The sequence below is a fragment of the Vicia villosa genome, linkage group LG1 (assembly GCF_029867415.1).
Source record: "Vicia villosa cultivar HV-30 ecotype Madison, WI linkage group LG1, Vvil1.0, whole genome shotgun sequence".
In the NCBI taxonomy this organism is placed as follows: Eukaryota; Viridiplantae; Streptophyta; class Magnoliopsida; order Fabales; family Fabaceae; genus Vicia; species Vicia villosa.
Genome location: NC_081180.1, coordinates 25297725 through 25319434, shown reverse-complemented (window position 1 = coordinate 25319434; position 21710 = coordinate 25297725). Strand labels below are relative to the sequence as shown.

The window sequence follows — 21710 nt, the reverse complement described above, 5'->3', positions numbered from 1 at the left end:
CGATTATCGAAAACAATTAGCACTGTTTTGTCGCATTGTTGTGATATGAGCATGGTAGTTTTTATGGTGTGTTTGGATTGATTGAGATATTTGAGTTTTGGGTGAGGAATATTTGGGTGATTGTTGACACTCAATATAAACAGAAAGTCAAACATCATATATATATATAATGTAACATAAACAACACGGAAACAAAAACCTTAGAAATTATTACGACTGATACAATATAATATAAGACATATACTCTTTATTCCATATATTTGTAAAACAACATTAATTTAAATTTTAAATTTTTTTATCAAATAATTTAGCACTAGAATTTCCTATTTAAAAATAAACAAGTGAAATATCGCAGGTTCGCGCTGTAAAATATATTTAAATTTTAATTCTAAATACATAAAACATGTAAACAACTTTATATTTTGATAAATAATTCCATACCAGTTCAAAAGTAAACACAAACACGAGCTTAATTAGAACCTCAGTCTAAAATTCACCCTAGAACTCATTTATGGTACTATTATTTTAAAGTTTCGCGGTTATGCCCTCAATTTCATTTCATTTCATTTACGCCAGCAAAAACAACAAGACAAGTACGAGTTCTTCTTCACCTTCACCTTCACCTTCCTTCACCATCATCAATCATTCTCTCCAATTCCTCTTCCTCCTCCACCTCTTCACTAGATCCCTACCTCACTCAATTCAACCTCGATTCACAGATTCCCCTTCATCGATCGGTAAGAGAACCTTCTTTCTCAACTCAATTATCTTCTTCACTTTTTTCAATTTTCAAATTCATCAATGGTAAGGGTTTTTCTTCATCTTAGATTCGTAATTTCGGTTCTGCGCTCATCAGATCAAAGGTTTGTTTCGATGAAATATTCCGATTATTTGATTGTTTTTGAATTTTATAACTCGGATAAAGTAAAACGCGTGCGTGTTGTTTTGTTTTGTTTCTTAGGGATAAACTAACTCGATCGTCTTTATGATAAGTTTGATGGATTTTGAGTGAGGTTTTTGAATTTCTTTACCTTACATGCAAGTGATTGTTTCTCAACTGTCAAATTATGCTGTAGCTGTGGTTTTAATTTATTTCCTTTTTTAATAATTGAATTGGAACTCAAGCTTCAGTGTTAGGTTTTCTATTTGTTGGCGGGAAAATCGAGGGATCAGTGAGTGAGAAATTTTAACTAGTTGAGTTTTCATGGGTTTGTATCTGTTTGATTGTATTTTGTTTATAGATGGTAAATTTATTGGAATTAGACACTGTCGAATTTAAGTGCCTTACTCTGTGATCGGGTCGCATTTATGGGTTTTGATTTTGTTGTTAATTAATTGATATGTATGTGATTGCATTTTTAAAATGGTAATTATTGAAATTAGAGAGTTTGATCCACCATCCTTTCGGGATGTTTGGACTGGCTATCCACTATTCAGGTTAAAGGCTGCACTGTTGGAGTTCTTCTGTGCATCTTATATATATTCTGGTTTAGATGGGAATTCGAACTTGGAAGAGTATTGAATAGTAGTTTGATGCAGTTTGGTCGGGCTAAGGCCTTTTGTTCATTGTTGATCATCACTGGTACATGCACTCCCTACACAGGGCAAGAGCAGCTGGTGTTAAGTGCTTGCTCATTGTCTCAAGTGTTGCTTTTGTCTAACTTAGTATTCAGACTCTAATTTCTGTTTCCGTTGTTTAACTGTTGTTTGAACTGCTTGGTGGAGAAAAGTTTCGTTGCTTTTGTTATTGTTGTTGATTGTTATTTAACTTGTAGTTTGTAGCTGTAAATTTTGCGTCACCTTGCCTAGTATTTACAGACAAATGAATAGTGCTCAAAGCCATGATCAAGTTGACATTAATAGCTCAAACGGTGGTGTTATGTTATTGTAGTTGAAACTGTAAAACATGCAATCAAATGCAGATGTATTCTATGTGAATACCCAGTACTTCATTGTAAATATGCTATATTTTTCATTGGCAGATTTGCATCTTCTGGGTTTTGAACCTGTGATTCCTCATTAACATTATTTTAAGAGGGAAAGGAGGCACAATTTCAGCTATTGATCATTTTGTACTTGTGTTTTTTATTGGTGAGTCATTTTGTACACGTGTTAGATTGTCACATCTAGAGTCTAGGACACAATTGAAATTCCTCTTCCTTTTTGGTGATTTTCAGACAATCAAAGAAATCAGTCATGGGCCCTACCAGGAAATCTAGAAGTGTAAATAAGAGGTTCTCTAATATTCGTGAGGCTGCCTCTAGTAAAGATAAAGATGCACCAAATACTGGCAAGAACAGGCAGAAGGCTAGTCCTGGTATTCAAAAGGTGAATTTGTTTCTTAGCTTGTTTGAAACAATTTATTTTTGTATTAATGTATTCAGAATATGGGAAAGAACATTTTCATTTTCCATTTGCTTTTATTCAAATTTCAATGCTATGCAGAAGAGAAAATTGGCCGACATGTTAGGACCACAATGGAGTAAGGAGGAGCTCAAACGTTTCTATGAAGCTTTCCGTGAACATGGGAAAGATTGGAAGAAGGTCAGTTATAGTTTTTTAGTAATAATAAGGTGTTTTTTATTGAATACGGGTTAAAAAACAAGTCTCACCTTCAATTTTTAGTATATATGATTATAATTGAGCCGTGTATCTAGTAAATACTGCTAGAATTTCTATGGAAAGTTGCAGGATCATGATTCTGTCTTGTTTTGTGAATCTACCATCTTTAATGCACTTCTATTTCCTAGTGCAACACTATTACCAAACATGCCATCCTTCAGGAACATTTTCACTATGTATACAGGTTGCTCTTGCAGTACGTAATAGAACCATGGAAATGGTAGAAGCCCTGTACACTATGACCAGGGTAAGTGCAGCACTTGCTTCAACATCTTGATTAATTTACTTATATTTCCAACATGCATACCACATGTGTTCATTGTTTTAACTCTTAAAAGGATTATAACACACATTGTGTTGTCAACTGCGGATCATGGAAAATAGCCATTTGTACAAATATCGCCGCTATTTCACAAATTTTTTAACAACAATGAATACACATATCTTAAACATTCATGTACTAAATAATTTGTACAATAGTTTTACCAACAATGAAAACACATATCTTATTATGAGTTGTCATTTTACTTTTTCCGGAGTTGTTTATTTTACCCTTTCCAGGTTTTATACCCTTCATACTCTCTGTTTTAAACACGTGAGTGCGTTGGTTATTTTTGCTTCTCGGCAAAGGGTTTGTTTCAACTTTCAAGTTTAGGAATCACATTCCCGAGAATTCGTGAGTGGGAAATGAGTATACCCATGTTTGGTACAATGTTGAGAACAAATTTATTTCCAAGTAGGAGAGTGGAAAAGTGGATTTCTTACAACTACCAATTTACCTAGAAATATTAAAATGTGTACGAAACACTTTTTTAAAAAAAATATACCTGGGAATAATATTCCCATCAATTATATTCCTAGGAAAGTTAGACCTGGATCCGGGAGTTATTTTTCATGTCTTGAAACAAATGCTTCCCTGGAGATTTATATGAACGACAACAAAAGGAAATAGAAAGGAGATAATGGAAGTCTAAAAAAATTGCTAAATAATTTTGTAAATTTCTGTTTTAAATATTTTAGCAATTAGTACGGGATTCTTCTCTTCTAGCTTTTGGACCAGAATGAATGACATCTGTGACCAATCATTTCTGTTGTCTAGCCCCCAAAAGAACTACATTTATGTTACATTTTACTAAATTATTAGTTGATGTCATTTGGTTAAGGGATAATCTCAATAGCGTGGTAGATTTTTGTAAAACATACTATTCTTGGTGTTATTTTTAGGCATACTTATCTCTTCCAGAGGGCACTGCTTCTGTTGTTGGACTGATAGCAATGGTGACTGATCATTATAGTATTCTGGTAAGAACAAATTTAAAGTTTTGGTAAGTTTTAGTGAACATTTACATCACTGTTCCTGTTTTAAAAACATTCTTGTGTCAAGTTGGTTTCATTTTTCAGATGCTATATTAAAGATTACCGTCTCCCCCCTCTTCAAATCCTTTTCACAAGTTATTTGGTGAAAATAAGTTGTATTTCAAAAGGAATTTTGCATAAAACTGATAATTTAAACGACATGCCACTTTTTTTACTGAGAGTTTTGCTATTCAGTTTAACTGGCAGGTACATTGTACTTCACTTTTATTTGGCTCAGTTATACTGAAAATCTAAAGAGTCTCTTTTCTATCAATACAAATACATCCACATACATGTCAATGAGTAGAAAGAAAACGACAGTCTTTTCAGTTTACCTGAACTGAAAAGGATAATATAGGTTGTTCCACTACAAAGAACAGTGAATAGCAGAATTTTCTGACCAATAGGTTGAGGGTTTATTTATTTTTATATATGCTTTTTGATTTCCAAAGAATTTATTTTATAAATAATGATATAAACATCAATATGTTATCTGTAGATTGTCAATTGCGACGGATATGGATGCTGGCACTAATTGTCTTTTGTCTGTCTAATTAAATCTGTATTTGGGAAGTAATAATTAGTTTATTGATCTAGATAATAGAACCTCTGCATTCCTACCCTACGCTGCCACTAGAAAATAAAACATTGAAAGAGAAGGCTCACTAGGACAACAATAACAACCAAACTTTTTTCCAATAGGTCGGTCTGCTAGGCTATAAAGAAAAGGCCCCTTTATAAGATAAATTTCACTCAAGTGTTAGAGATGTTAAATTGTATCTAGTTTAAATCAGCATTGATTAATATTTTTTGTATAACTTTCAATAGGGAACACTAGTTTCTGATAAATATTCATAAACAATTAAAGTCTGAGTAATTTTAATTGGTAGGGAGGAAGTGACAGTGGAAAAGAAAGCAACGGAGATGCAGAAATATACAAAAAGTCTAAAAAACGTCCACGGGGAAAGCAAAATGACAATAAAGAAGTAGAAGAACACTTTTCAGATCATTCTCAGCCACATTCTGTTGCATCAGATGATGGTTGCCTGTCATTGTTGAAGAAGAGGCATTCTGGTGAGTTAATATGTTCCATTTGTAGAGAATAATATTGTGATAGATTATTATGTATAAAAGAGCTCATTTTATGACAGAAAATACAATCAAATAACATAAACATAAAGTTAAAATAATAAGAAAAGGAAACAATATATCATATTTCAACACCCCCCTCAAGTAGGCGCATAAATATCAATCATGTCCAACTTGCTGATCAAATTTACAAATGTTGTCCTTGCCAACTTCTTGGTTAAAATATCAACTATCTGTTGATTGGAGGAACCAAACAGTAAGCAGAGAAGAATACTAGAAGGTATCTAATATCTATTGATTGGAGGTATGATCTGCTTGTCCTTGGGTATATCCTTGTTTCTTTTCTTCACTACATGAGTAAAATTTTCAAACCAAGCCCTTGGGAGACTATTTTAGCCCATACTAAAACTTCTTTAGTTTGCACACTTGTAACCCAAATTTTTCTTCGAAGCTTGGAGGAATGTCCATATCACTTCATCTAAATTACCATTAAAAAAGACAACACAAGCCATATCTCTAAGCAATGTGGGACTAAATCCACCCTTTCAAAGCCAACACAATGAAGGTGTTAGGGGCTGCAATGAAGGCAAGCCAAAGTGCCGCAATTAAGGCGACTAGGGGCGAACCGCAATTAAGGCGGAAATTCCAACACAATGCAATCTATTATTTACAACACACTCTCTCAAACTGATAAATGTATATCATTCATTCAAAGCTAGCAAGTAAGTTGGTTGAACCGTTCGGTTGGTCACCTTTTGTTAACACAGCTTATACCCAGAAGAAATGTTGGTGGTAGTTAACAATAAACTATCCAACTTTTCTTTAATGAAATGTAGATAAGAGCAATTCTTGCATGGACACGACCCTAAATCCTCATATTTAGGAACAACCAATAAGAAGTGAGAGAATTTAAATTTGTTTAAAATTTAATGTCGTTTTTAATTGCCAACATGGAGGGTGGTTGTGATAATGGAGGAGAGAGATAATTTTTATTTTATTATTTAATTAATAAAAAAATGTGATTGGTTGTGTGTAAATCCAGGTGGTATGGCTGTGTCCATCTAAGTATTTTCCTGTAGATAAATCTTAATGTGTTTTGTCTTGTCATGTTGAACAAGATTATTTGCAAAATGGCCAATCTGTTGTCACAAAGCAACTTCATAGGAACTTCACGATGTATCTTCAAAACTTTTCACACTTTTCATTCACAATAATTCACAAATTCCTAGTGCCATACCTCTAAACTCTTCTACAACGCTTGATTGAGCCACTGCACTTTGCTTCTTCAAGTAACAAGATTTTCACCCAAGAAAGTACAATAACTAAATGTAGATCTTCGACCACTTACTGAGCTGGCATAATCAACATCAATGTGTGCCTCCATATTTAGTGCGGAATAGTGATTGTTTATCACTAGATGAAAAACTGGTTACATAAGGAGTATAAATAGGACAAGGAATTTGATTTTGTACTATCAAATAATGCTGAAAATAGGAAAATGGATTCCCTATATATTGCCTTTGCAATGAGTTTAGTAAGTCAATTTTTGCATTCACCCCATGAAGAACATCTTAACTCACAATAAGACCCCAGGCAAAGGTCTTTTCTGAAAAAGGACCATACAATAGACCATTGAGGCCTACACAAACAGTGACTGGGCAGGATCTTTCATGGATAAAGGTCTATGTTAGTCATTGCAAGTTGTATGTAGTAGCTTAGTTATATGGAGAAGCCAAAAGTGGAACATCACATAAAGGATCAGAGCTGTAGTAGGATTTAGAGCTATGGATCATAGGACCTGTTGGATGTATGGCTAAAATACTTGAAAATTAGCTATGCCTATAAACATACCAATAAAGTTGGAATAAGTATTGTCCGAATTTCAGTAAATTGGCAAACATTTCATAAAAGGTTGCAATAAGTATTTGTATGACTTTTGTTTCAACTGTACAACAGGTAGCAACTATCTTAACTAAAGATTCCTACCTAATTTTGAACGTATTGTAAGTAAGCTAGGTGTGACAGATACCTATCAATCAGTATGAGGGGGGTGTTGAAGTTTGCTAGAAATTAATGATGAATTTTGTAGACTAGTTAGTTAGAATAAAATCTGAAATAAAAAAATTCAGATTGTGATAAGGAGGCTGCTTCTTATCCCTTATTTTTGTCACTTGGCTTTCAAATTTGTTGGAGATTGTTTATCTCATCTTAACCCATTCTAACTATGTTTCATCTTAACCCATTCTAACTATGTTTCCTGCTGTATATTGCACAGTAATGAATATTAGAATAATTCTTTTCTTATAAAATTTGCTCACACTTTTTGCTCTTACTTTATATGACTTTTAATCTTTGAAGAGTTTTTTTAATTTTTAAAAATAGGGTTAAATATACGTTACCCCTTGCCATATAGGCGAGATTTGGTTTACCCCCCTTTAAAATTTTTGTTTTGGATTACCCCTCTGAAATCTGAAAATTCTATGTTTTTTGCCCCTATGGACACAAATTACCCCCTGTAAAATTTTTTTTTTTTTATTTACCGCCCTGGTTTTTACACGCTTAGGGGTACTAAAAAGTTACAGGGGGGTAATCCAAAAACTCTTTTTATAAGGGGTAAACCGAATCTCGTCTATACGGCAGGGGGGTAACGTATATTTAACCCTTAAAAATATGAAAGAATTTCTCTTGCTTAAGTAAAATCTATTATCATTCTAACTGTTTTGTGATTCCATTTCAGGAATTAGACCTCATGCTGTTCGAAAAAGGACTCCCCGTGTCCCTATTTCGTATTCTATTGGCAAAGATAATGGGGGAAAGTTTTTTTCATCTGCTAGGCAGGACTCCAAACAAATGGCTGATACAAATGATGTCACTCATAAAATTGCATTAGCACTGGCAGAGGCTTCACAACGAGGTGGTTCATCAAAAAATATTGGATCGTCAAACAAGAAAAACATGCCATCACCCAATCTGAAAATTGGGAAGAAGGTAATAAGTTACATTTATAATCTCAATTATTCTTTATTTTATTTCATTAAAACTAGAGCTTATTCTAGGCTGTTATGATTTTCAGCATGTTAAATTAGAAATAGTTGGAGCCAAGTTTGGAAACTCTAACATGGATGAGAGTAGTTCTGAGTTGAGTTTAGGAAGCACAGAAGGTGATAATGTAGAATATTCTCGAAAATTAATTTTTCGGAGCAGTAGAGAAAATACTGGAAGAGAAAGGAATCAGGAAAAGGGAATAAAACACTACAGAAAGAATTTAAAACCCGAGGAAAATATGACCAAGCATTTGAATGACCTGAAGGAGGCCTCCAGTGGAACTGATGGTGGTAAAAACCAGAGTTCCTTCAAGTCCAATTTTGACATAGATTTTCCAAATGCAAAAAGTGCAAGGTCTTCTTACAAGGGTCCCAGAAAGAAAAGTAAAAAACTACTTTTTGAGAAAGGTATTTTGTAATTGCATTTGATTCCCTTCTTCATAAAGTTCATTTTCCTTTTAGCAACAAATTTGCCTCATTTTCCCTTTTATCTGGTGTTTTTGTCATGAAACAAAGCTTACTGTATTTCTCACTGAATGAAGGATCTTCGATTCCAAGACTATATTGCTCTTTTCCATTGATGAGTAATACTGTAAAAGTCGTAGTCTGTATGTTGGAGGGGGACTATCCTCTCTTATAGGCAATACTAGGGAAAGACTTCGTAACCTATTTTAATTAAAGTGAAAGAGAAGTTACAGAACTATGGAAGTGACATAAAAATCAACCTTCTTTGCCAAGGGACTAACGAAACTATCTGATACTAAACTAGATACTGCATGCAAAAGCTCCAACTCTGGCTCTGGCTGACATATGTTCTATTTAAACATGATGTTTTAGTTGTTTTTTCTATTGGTTTGTGGTTACATTTTTTCCGTTTATTTTTCTGCTATATTCTTTCAATCTCCTTTATGACTTTTATTTTGGGAATGCAAACTAAGTTTTGTTTTTCCTCTGTAACCTTACAAGCATTACAGTCCTTTTATCAGCCTAATATTTTATTGGAAAATTTTGCCATGAGTTGGCCAAGAGTTTTTCACTTTGGTGCATTTCAGTTGTTGCATGTTGCACTTGGTGTTGTCCAAGCAGGAAAGGAACACCAATTGGATAATAATTCATAATTGAGTGGGGTGCAATGCAAGATAGATGAATTGAACTATACTTTTGTTGATACAGTATCTAGCTCATTGCTCCGTTTTAGCCTAAATTTATTTGGACAAGAATAGGTTATAGTTTTGATTGAATCTTGTATAGTAGGTGGTAGTGCATCTTTTACTCTTTTCTCTCTACCGCTTTCCTAGGCTTTAAGATTGGGCTGTTGTTCCTTATTAAATTAAATTCTTATTATTGCATTCATCCCCAATTGCTTCTTGTTCTCAGTGTTTTTCTCTTTGTAGATGAAAGTTCGGCTTTCGATGCTCTGAAAACTTTGGCTGATCTATCTTTGTTGATGCCTACAACAAATCCAGACACTGGTAAGGAATTTATGTTTTTGACTTAATAATCTTTGATCAATTTCATTTAAACTAATGATTTTCCCTTTTTCCCATGGATCATTATTAATAAATAAGAAAATTGCAAGAACTACCATCTAACTTGAATGGTTATGTAATTATATGCACTAACCCCATTCATTGTTTGACATAAATGATCACACATCTGACCATTCGTCATCATTAACTCAATAATATCACAGTGGGAGTATATCCCATCATGAAATTTTCTGATTTTTGGGTTTAACGATTGCGCTTGGTATGCCTAAAAACTGTCTACATATTTACAGCTTGAATCTTCCATTTAAGAGACATTGAGCTCTAACTTTTGAAATTTGAAGTTCTAGACATGCATAATAATAATAATAATAATAATAATAATAATAATAATAATAATAATAATAATAATAATAATAATAATAAATAAATAAATAAAATAATAATAACAATAATTAATAATAATAATAATAATAATAATAATAATAATAATATGAATGCTTGGAGAGGAATGTATGTCCTTTTAAGTTTTAAGGATCTCTGTTACACTGTATATTGGTGATAGGATTGCGTTTACTTCTCGCTGTGGGTTCTTGTCATGATTACTTCTTCTACGGGGATGCACTATTCTAAGCATCAGCGTCAAACTATATTCTTAATGCTTAAGCAGGTTGAGGACCAATAATATAACTGACTCTAAATCATTTTCTTTTGTTTCTCATTTAACTTTTTGGTGCCTTTTGTTTCTCATTTAACTTTTTGGTGCCCGAGTTATAAAGGAGGAAATTGTGCTCTAATGTTTACATGTGCTGACTCAAACTCCTTCATAATTAGCTTTCAATAGCTTGGCAAGAAATCAATTCTAAGACCGTCTGGGTATAGGTTCTTTACCTTTTTTCATTCAATAAAGGTCTGTCTAACAGGTTCTTCCAACTTTAAGGTCTATCTCAGCAACTGATTTGCTTACCAAAAATGGAAGGCCAATCTGAGTATTAAAAGGACTTCTTTATACGATCTATAGAAATACTGATGATCTTATCTATCTCCAAAGAAAAATCTTAAATGACTTAATTTTTTGTTTCCTTTTACTTTTTAATGTAACTTGTCTTTATCATCTCATTCTCAATTATTTTACCATCACAATTCAACATAACAATTATCTTTAGCCCAGCCAATATCTTCCCTTTAGTGTGACCTTTCTTCTTTCTTTAATAATTCATCAACTGAGCTTACCTTTTAATTTTCTGGAAAATATTTAACTTCTTAACCTGGTATATTTTTTATTATCGTAATTCTAAATAACTTTTTATATGCTTCACTTAATTGATTGTTTCTTTTTCTTTTGTTCTGTTTTACCATATTATTTTCTTTCATGCATGCTTTTAGATATTCATAAATGGCAGAACATGTTACAAATTTGCTCTTTTTACCCTAAAGAAAATATCTATTTAGTGGACGACAATCCTTTTTCCTTATACTTTATGATTGTGTAATTTTTCATATACTGTCTTCTGTGTCTCAGAATCATCTGTGCAGTTCAATGAAGGAAAGCATAGTATGGTGGATGAGTCTAAAATGGAAACAGATAATGGGAACAGTTCCAGAAAATCCGGCAAGGTTTCTTCTGATAAAGGAGCTGCTGCTCCCAAAGCAGAGGGAGGGTACCAGCTTAATGCAGGAAGCAGAAAAAGAAAACAAAAATCAACTACCTTAAAAGTAAGAACTAGTTATTTTCCAGCATTCGATCGGAAAATTGATGGTTTTTCACTTTCACTACATTTTCTGTCTGGTATTTTGGCATATAGTGCGCGAGTAAAAAACATCTTGTTTGTTGCAGATTGATGAAACACATACTGGTTCTCGTATAAGTGGTTCCCAGAAAATCAAGGTATGAAATTATTTATTACTAGCAGATTAATAGTATATAATTTGACTCATCTTTTCTGAAGAGGTCCCTGCTTGTTCTCTCTCTCTTTTTCTTCCAACTGATTTTTTATTTTAAATAGAACTGGTAACATTGGATGGAAATGCCAGCCAATTTTACTGTTAATATTTGACGAAACTTCTGTCTGGAATTCGATGGTGTTATTAGAACTGGTATTCTAAGTCAATTGTATATACTGAATATGCTAGGATAATATTGATGAACAATAACGAATACACAAGTACTGCAGCAGTTCTGTCTGCCAAAAACTTTATAGGTAGTTTCTGACAGTGCATTTATAGCAGTTACAGAAAAATAAACAAATGGCAGGAAATTGATAGCCTGCCCTCTCCCTAACCAACCAGTTCCTGTTAATAAATTCCACGCCTAATTAAATTAACTACTTTTTATAATTACCCATTTTCTGTTCCACCTGGCCCAATTGTATTAATGGACTTTCTTCTAGGTCCTCACAATAGGAGATCTATTGCTAACATATGGTTGCAAACTTGCATTTAAGACTGAATAAAATACATGGATTTAAATGTCATAAATTCATAATTTAACTTTTATGTTATGAGGACATAAATTGAAATATAAGGATCTAATGTGTGTCATTGCCTTTTAAAATGCACTGTGCTCGTATGTGTTATCAACTTATGTTTGTGGTAAAATACACTAGCGAGTCTCAGTTGATTTGATGACTAGTTGTTTCCTCACTCTATCTTTGATAGTTAGTCAAAGTATGATAATGTTCACAACTATTTCATAAATAATTCTTCGTTAATTTTTTTTTGGTAAAGAACGGACATTTATGTTGTTTGACTTACAATGGTTTGTAGTGGCCTTACTATTCAAAAGACATCTAAGACTCAGTGTTTCAACTTGGTATTCATAAAATTTGTTTTTCTTTTGTTTTTATAGTGGTCGTAAGACATGCATTATGACATTGCTTTTCCTACCTTATGTTGTATATGCTATAAAATCTAAAGAGTGAGATTTATATACTTGTTTATTTTGTTTTGTTTGGGTCTTAGAGATGTAACAAAACCACTATTAAGCCTTCACCTAGCAGCTTAATTTTTTTGGCGAGTTTCACTTTTACACGGGGGCATGGTATATATAAATGGTTGTTTTTATCACATCTCTACTGTTGCTGCTCAAATTCCACAAGTTTAGTATTAAAGATTATTGCAGTATCGGCAGGATTAACAATTATTAAGATAACTAAGTTAATAAGATCCTACATTATTTAGACTGCCGAAAACAATGTTTGATTCAAAGTAACGATCACAACTATTAGGAATGGCAGTAATAACACAATTAAGGGAATTCAATAGAAAGGAGTTACAGAGTCATGATTTCACTTTGTAACTTCGATAACCCCCAATCATAGTTTTGTATGAGTACTTAATCATTTTCCCAATTATCACTCCCTCAACTAATTCTATAATGTTTGGTCACTAACCCCCAATCATAGTTTTGTATGAATATTTAATTATTTTCCCAGTTATGAATCCCTCAACTAATTCTATTAACAATGTTTGGTCACGCATTGAAAATACTCTTTTCCTCAATCAGTTCGTTGTTTGGTCTTTCAAAGAATATGAATTAGAGAAAGTATTAAATCCCAAAAGTTTAAATGATTAAAAGAATACAATCTAGGTTTGGTCTGCAAAATCCATAATTGGATAGCGGGATAACCACTATCTTTACCAGAGTTATCAATCTCAGATAGCGGAGCAGAGTGACCAATCCCAAAAATTGGATAGCGGATAGTGGGATAATTGCTATTTGACTATTATTTAGACTAATTATATGAATAATCTATACATATAAAAGAGGAAGAAGAGGAATAGAGTTATTAAATGATTATTACTTTTAAAAAACAGAGGTAATGAAAAACAGATATAAAAGCAAACCAGATTTAATTATTTTAAGGGTAAATCTGGATTTTCGCGTTCAAAACAGTTCAGACTCGCTCTGGTCAGGAAGCGCCCAGCTTCCATTACCCACTAAACATCAAATAGCGGAGGGCCACCGTTCCAGGCCGCTATCCCGGGATAGCGCTGCTATCGGCCATATCAGTAACTCTGATTTTTACATTATCTATTCTATATTAAATGGTACTGTAGTTGCTTATACACTTGGCTTTTGGAAAAAATTTCTGTGTATTTCACCTTCTATATGAAACTGCCTTGCTTTGCCATAAGGTATGTCTTGTACACTTTGCACTTGGCATTTTCTTGTATATGTTTGTATGCTGACTTAACTTATTCAATATATATATCGTAGGTTACTGATGAGGCGAAGAAGTCCTTGGTTAAAGGCAAACGATCATCTGTCAGTACAGCTCACTCCAGACAATTGAAAATGGTGACATCCCTAGGAAATATGTCTTCAAATATTATTGACAAAGCAGAAAGGGATGGCTCATCTTTTTCCCCTATAAAAGTTTTGCCTACTAACCAAGTCGGTCAAGTAAGCAGAGACCGACCTAGAAGAAAGATGGAAAAACCAAGACCAATGGTACAAAAAGATCACAGAGTGTCTGAAAAATCCATTGCTTCTTACTGGTGGAATAGTATTGAACGCCACAAGGTTATTTTTTTACCAGTTATGCACAGTGGCATATATTGAATTTTTAATCTTATATTAGCAATTATATGACTTTGTTTTGTTATCACAGGGAAAGCTTATTAATTGTCTGTCTTCATATCAAATGCGGCGATGGTGCACCTCTGAATGGTTTTATAGTGCTATTGATTACCCATGGTTTTCAAAGAGAGAGTTCGTAGAGTACTTAGACCATGTTGGACTGGGTCATGTTCCCAGATTGACTCGGATTGAGTGGGGAGTCATTAGAAGGTATTTGATTTTAAATGCTTATGTTACTTCTTCCTATACTACCATCACATTCTATATGAAATCTTTTAAAGATATAAAAGCATTCATGTACCTCCACTTGATGATGGTATAAGCTTTTTGGTTTGAATTTATTGTTGGCATATAGTACTAGAGCCTTTACTACTGAATGGTCATGATTTCAATTTTTGCTTATCCTTAAGATTGAGTGATGAATCAGTCATGTGTCTTCAGCTAACAAGTAACAACTTTGGACCCCTCTGTTTTTAATTTTGGAGTAATTAATTTTGAAAAAAATCATTTAATTTATTTTTATAACAGAGGTTTTAGTAATTAATTTGCATTGGGAATGATAAATTTAAAAGTTACTCGTCCTAAATTATAAGACGTTTTGGACATTTCACATGAATAAAGAAACTTAATTATTACTTTATGAGAAAGACAAATTATGTATAACTTTACATTAATGCCCCTCATAATTAGAAAGGAGAGAGAAACTAAAAGAGTTGAAAGAAAGAATAATAACAAATACTTGAGTGTGTATTAGGAAAAAAATATTAAATGTTGCATTGGAAATATAAAATGACTTATAATTTGGGACAAATTTTTTTTGCAAAGCATCTTATAATTCGGGACAGAGGGAATACTTTGCAAGAGCCATTTTTTTTATCGGTAGGATAGATAAGAGAGTTATTTTTGAAGGCAAGTGTAAATTTCTTCACTTAAAAAGAATTCTTCTGAATAGTAATTTAAAAAAATTTCAGTTCCTCAATGATTTCTACTTACTGCAAACCTACTTTCAATGAACATAAAATATCACTCAGATAACTTCAACTACAGCAAAACTTGATTTTGGTGAATGAAAAATGCCTTAAAACGTTTATTTGGGTGTTATCCAGATAGACACTTAAGCTTTTAAGATTAGTCCTTACCAAAAATAACACACCATACTTCATTTATGCAGTTCTCTTGGTAGACCACGGAGATTTTCAGAGCAATTTTTGATAGAAGAAAAACATAAACTTAATCAGTACCGGGAATCTGTCAGATCACATTATGCTGAAGTTCTTGCTGGTACCAAGGAAGGCCTACCTGCCGATTTGGCCCAGCCATTAATTGTTGGACAGCGAGTTATTGCTATTCATCCAAAGACAAGGGAGATTCATGATGGCAGTATACTGACTGTTGACCATTGTAGATACCGGGTTCAGTTTGCCCAGCATGAACTTGGAGTTGAGTTTGTAATGGTCAGTTTCCTTCTCTTTTGACAATGAGCGGAGCCTTGTGCAATGATCTGCCATTATTATTATTACTATTATTAAAATACCATCATATACCAAGGGGAGGTATTTTATGCATAAAATGGAGGTTATTTTTCCAATATGTGAAATTTGCTGCACACTATGAAGCAAGTTATATCATAATTATGAATCTGATAAGATTGTTGCTGAGATATTGTTTTTATTATTAGTATTCATTAGGGTCTTATTGTATCTAATCATTCCTTTCTTAGTTCATCTTCCCCCTAATTAGTGGGTATTTAATCATTCCTGACTTATACTTTTTGAATTTTTATGACAATTGAGATGGGATACATTGCAATTAGATAAACGATGGTATTTTAGTTTTGGTGAGTTTGCAATGACTAATGCTAACTTTTTGGCTCGTTGTAGTTATTAACGTTTTAATTTAAGACTTTAATGTTAATTTAATAAACTTCAATGCCTCAATAGGCATTGAAAGTTAATAGTGATATCATTTTAGTCCTATTTGTAACAGATCATAGGATATTACTCTTACATGCCATCCTAAGATCTGGTCCTGCTGTCCCTTAAACAATCTAAGCAGAATTTCCATTTTAAGTAGAAGTTATTTGCCGTTATTGGAGATTCAGAATACTGTTTATTTGGTAATTTGGTTTTGAATATCTGCATTGCTCTTCCATCCTACTTTCAATCATGTTTGCCTAACCTTAGATAGAGTGATCAATTGATTGTTTTCTCTAACTAATAGCATAATGTGACACATATTTAATATTGCAGGATATCGACTGCATGCCTTTGCATCCATCTGAAAATATGCCCGTGTCTCTGATAAGACACCATATGTCTCCTGCTAGAATAAATGAGAACCGTAGTGAGCTTACGCATAATGGAAAAATAAGTCACAGAAAGATCTCCGAGCATACAATATTGTTCCCAAGTGAGAACTCAGATGCCATAAAAGGTCGCTGTGTACCACCTGCATTACATGTAAGCAGTACTTTATTAAAGCTTGTGTGTATTTATTTTGATATTGGCATTAGATTCTATTCTGGTGATGATTAGGTTATTACAAATCCTGCTGTGTGTGTTTGGATGACAATTAAACATTTTTAAGGGATTGTAAAAAAAAACATAAATATTTATAGAATTTAAAGTTCTTATTTTAGTTGCTTCAATCAAACTCATTTTGTTTGAATAAAGTAATTGGATTTCTTTAATTATAGATGATTTTGATGACTTATCTATAATTGTATGTGCCATGATGAATAAAAATACTTATCCTGTATTTTTAAACACGGAATATATTCAGTAAAAAAACAATATATACAGTTAAACAAAACCAATAAATAATGATCTATGAAGCACTCCGACATGGACAGCTTACACAATACGGACATGTTGACACAGTTTATATGTAAAAACATAGGACATTGAAGCCGCCACATCTATATATTATATTTTTTTCATAATTAAAAAATATTGATATTCAGTATAGTGTTTTACATTTATATATCCATCTACTAACAGAAAAGATAAACATGTTAATCAAGTTTAATATTTTTAACTTGGCATTGATGATCATTGCTTCGACACATCTTTAATATTTGTAGATGTGTCTAACTAATGTCTAATGTGTATCGAAGTAAAATTAAATAAATTTTGAGACAAGTGTTTGAATTATCCGCCACGTTCATACATGTGTCATATGGGTGTCGGACATCGATCTTAGTAGCGTTGCAGCAAAGAAACAACATATTTTTATACTACTTGTATGAGGTGTCCAACACGTGTTGTATGAATGTGGGACACCGTGACACCTCTACCCGAGCTTCATAAATGTTCAACATTATTAAATAATGAGTACTAGTAGTTTTGCTATTAGGGGATAAATTCAAACTCCACCCATAATGAGTTTTTTCCCCCTTTCTTCCTTAGGGGTTTTCTTCAAGCTGCAAATCACAAGCAAAAGTTGCGGGCGGTGAGATTTGTAATGGCCAATCGGCATCAAGCTCTCAATCTTCCTTTCTTGAACGAGTCCATTCAAAAGAAGCTGATATATTAGCTATTTCAGAACTGACTCGTGCTCTAGAAAAGAAGGTACCGCCTAAAAACATCTTATTTTTTCCACTGTTCCTCTTTTGTTATAACTTATAATTAAAAGAAAATATCAACTGTTAAAACCCCATTTTTGAAGGTGAGTTTTAAACTGTTAATTTTGGACTTCTAGGAACTTGTGTTGTCTGAACTGAAGCACATGAATGACGGGGTATCAGAAAGCCAGAAATGCGGAGACAACTCGGTGAAAGATTCAGAACCTTTTAAAAGGAATTATGCTTCAGTGCTAAAGCAATTAACTGAAGCAAATGAACAGGCATGGATTTTGACCATTAAGCAGAATTTAATCCTTTGTTTTCTATTTTTACTCCTTCCTGTACCAATTCAAGTAATTTACAATTGTACGTGTTGATTTCGCTTCTGCAGGTTTCTTCTGGCTTGTTTTGCTTGAGGCAACGCAATGCATATCAAGCAAGTTCCTCAGTTTTGTCATTGAAGCCCATGGCAAATCTCGATGATCCTGGCGGTCAGGCTAGCTCTTCCAATTGTTCAGCTTGCCACAACCAAGAATCTATATCTCAAAGTCATATAGCTGAAATTGTTGAAAGTTCTAGAAGAAAAGCCCGGACCATGGTTGTTCAAGCTACTCAGGTATAGAATGACTGTTATATTTGTATTTAATTATTAAATGGAACATGTATTCATTACAAACTTAAAGAAAATAAAACCCTTAATTACTTAACATATGTTGTAATACTTGCTCTTCAAACCAAATATGTGAAACTTGTTCTCATCTTGTGGTATAACATGACTTGCATACAATCTCTAGGGGTAGGCCTGGTGGTGAAGGCTTGGGACCTAAGAGTACGCTTCTCTCAAGGTCTCAGGTTCAAATTCCACCGGTGCCAACAATTTTTGAGTTGGATCAGTCCATACAGAGCAAAACCTTGGCTTCAATTGGGCCCTCGCTAATGGACAGTCGGATTGGTTCCTTTGATTAATCTAACCTAGGGCCAGATACCGAGTTTCCAAAAAATGCCGCACTAGATAGTAACAGTTAGACTTAGACCCCATCTATTAAAGATCAAATGCCTCTCCTCTTAAGGAGGATTAATTTGGATTACTGAAAGAGAAGATGTTTAGAAGATGATAAATATATAACTAGAATACAGGGTAAATTTCTTGTTTGGATAAGAGAGATTTGATAGTTTTAAGCAAAAGTATTATGAAAAATAGTCTGCTGATGGACAGCCAGTAAAAGATTCACTTCTATAATTAGATTTTCTTCATGTCTTCCTTGATGACTCAACTAAAAGACATTAGTAGATTGACCTTTCTTCATGGTATTAATTTAAACTTTCTTGGTGATGAAGATATATGGTGATCTACATTTGACTATAATCTTTCATAAAAATCATTGCAGGCAATGTCAGTTTTTACGAAGACAGAAAGTAAGGTCGAAAGAATTGAGGATGCAATAAATTTTATTAATAACCGGCTTTCGGTTGATGACTCTACCGCTTCGGTCACAAGTTCTCTGCCCATAGATTCTATTACTTTGGCTTCTCGGGACCAATTGAATGCTAGCAGCGCATTAAACATTTTGGCAAGGTGTCATGTTCAAGATGATGAACTTAACAGTTCATCTGACCAAAATGAAGTGAAAATTCCCTCAGAACTCATATCTCATTGTCTAGCTACACTGCTCATGATTCAGGTAATTCATATGACCGCTGAATTTTCGGTCTACTGCATTGCTTTTCTATCAATCTCCACTCACTACTTTATGTTCGTAGTTGTTCGTATTCTATGTAGTTCTACTATACCTGATTCTGTGGTAACCTCTAACCATCTTTTACCATTGACACAGACAACGATATCCAGTTCTGTTTGCTTTCTTTTGTTTTCTTTTTTAAATATATGATGTCTTGTATCATGTTCTTTTGGTGATGTCCTTTAGTTTTTTTGCTTAAAATCTTCTACTGGGTATGTTAAATCTCAAACCTCTGTGTTCTCTAGTCTATTTAAATATTTTTCTTGCTACCTCTGTTAATTCACAAACTGTCTTTATTCTTTGAATTAGACAAAGAGAGCTTTATCTAAATTTTCACATACTACAAAAGAAATTCTGAATGTACAGTTAACAGGTTAATTAAATATTGAGAGGTTTGGTAGTTGGAAATACGTACTTCAGCTGAACTTCTCAATATTTAATTAACCTACTAAATTATTTGAACACCCCTTCTAAATCATTTGAAGTTCAATCAGTTTCCCTGTTTAAGAATCTTTTACCTGCATCATGATACATCTCTGTTAAATCAAAATGCAGAAGTGTACCGAACGACAATTTCCCCCAGCTGATGTTGCACAGGTATTAGATTCTGCAGTCTCCAGTTTGCAGCCATTTTGTTCAAAGAATCTTCCAGTATATAGTGAGATACAGAAATGTATGGGCATCATAAGAAATCAGATATTGGCACTCGTACCTACCTAGCTCGGACTCCTTCATCCTTTGTAAATTTCAAATATCTCAGAATGGCGTGAATTCTTAGGGATTCATAAAACATTGGTGGGGGGCTAGTTATAAACTGTATATTACAATTGTAGGCAGATGAAAAGGGAAGACTATACACCACATTGTAATCGCTTTTCAGATGTACATATATTGTATTATTGTTCAACATCATAGTAGGAAAGGGCAATTATGTAGCTTGCCCTATTCAGCAGCACCACCACTATTGTAAGATATAATCACATTAACGATTTAAGTGTTGATTCGAAACTTGTTAGGTGCAGTTGTGTTGTAACCCAATTATGCCAATAAAAGCATTTCAATACAGCTAAAAATCTGAAACTGTTATTTTTTCAAACAGTTGCATCTGTCCCTGAACCCTTTTTTTTTTGTAAGGGTTCGAGGCTTTTAACTCCATGAATTTTTTTTTTCAAGAGGATCAATCTCATCGTCTATTAGCGGGGGCTCCATTTAAAGGTAGAGCAGAGCTCTGTATGGACTGGTCCAACACAAGGATTGTTGGCACCTAGTAGGATTCGAATTCAGTAATTAAATTGTCAATCAATGAAAATCAGCTGCAGCTGAAAATGTTTACTGTATCAAATTGTTAATTGTGATTCATGGCTGCTTCGACATCTCTATTGTAGTTGTCATTGTCTTCCGCCCAAGTATCACACTGGTTCGGTCAAATTTAGTTGATGATTCTCATTGTCTCCATTTTATCGCTCAACAGTTTGGAAAAACTCAGTGAAAAGAATCTTCATTTATGGCGTCAACAAGTGGAACCATACATAAAAGCACTCAACCTCACTAGATTTGTAGATGATGAGTCTCTTCGTACCGGTTCAGTTAATCATGAGTTCCTTATGGCTTCAACGTGATTAAATGCTTGTGTCTTAGCTTCACTCAACTCCTTTTGGAGAGATTTTTTTAATGTTGTCATTGGTTATACATATGCGAATCAATTGTGAGACCGGTTATTCAATTATTTTCAAAAATAAACTTGTGCTAGAGCGCATCTTCTTAGGGTTAAGCATTAGGCAGTTACACTTGAAAACTGATAAATTCAAGGCCATATTCTCAAGGTTCACAAGACTGTTGATGCCCTAAGAACAAGGAACAACTAGGTTTAAGGAACAACTAGGTTTAAGGAACAACTTGTTGTTGGTTTGGCCACTCTAAACTCAACTCACATTACACCACCTCAGACTTCAAATTCTAATGAATGTTGGACTCAAATCACCATTGAACTTGCACCTAGCCAATCCAGAGCAAGATTATCATTCCTTTCTTTGGTAAACAAACTAATCGTGATGGTCGGAGAAGTAGAGGCAGAGGAAGACTACTTCCCAATTCAAATGTGCAGTACCAAGTAAGTTTCAAGTTTTGTCATACTGCCTTGAATTGCTAGCAAAAGTTTAATAAAAAATTTCAAGCACAATCTAACTCTGGCGGATCCTACAATCAACCTTCATTCTATGGCCACTCCAA

At 33.6% G+C, this 21710-nt stretch overlaps 1 protein-coding gene across 1 annotated transcript; it reads left to right on the top strand.

Moving 5' to 3' along the window:
• The first annotated feature begins 490 nt into the window (after positions 1-490).
• Positions 491-20577, top strand: LOC131631752 (protein ALWAYS EARLY 3). The gene is made up of 21 exons (XM_058902520.1): positions 491-737; positions 1983-2091; positions 2178-2328; positions 2446-2544; positions 2807-2869; positions 3847-3924; positions 4869-5052; positions 7805-8055; positions 8141-8519; positions 9506-9583; positions 11121-11314; positions 11436-11486; positions 13818-14123; positions 14212-14390; positions 15352-15634; positions 16430-16639; positions 17588-17749; positions 17880-18023; positions 18134-18358; positions 19131-19424; positions 20037-20577. The coding sequence occupies exons 3-21, from the start codon at positions 2197-2199 to the stop codon at positions 20199-20201; spliced, it is 3477 nt and encodes a 1158-aa protein (XP_058758503.1). The 5' UTR covers positions 491-737; positions 1983-2091; positions 2178-2196; the 3' UTR covers positions 20202-20577.
• The last annotated feature ends 1133 nt before the right edge of the window (positions 20578-21710 follow it).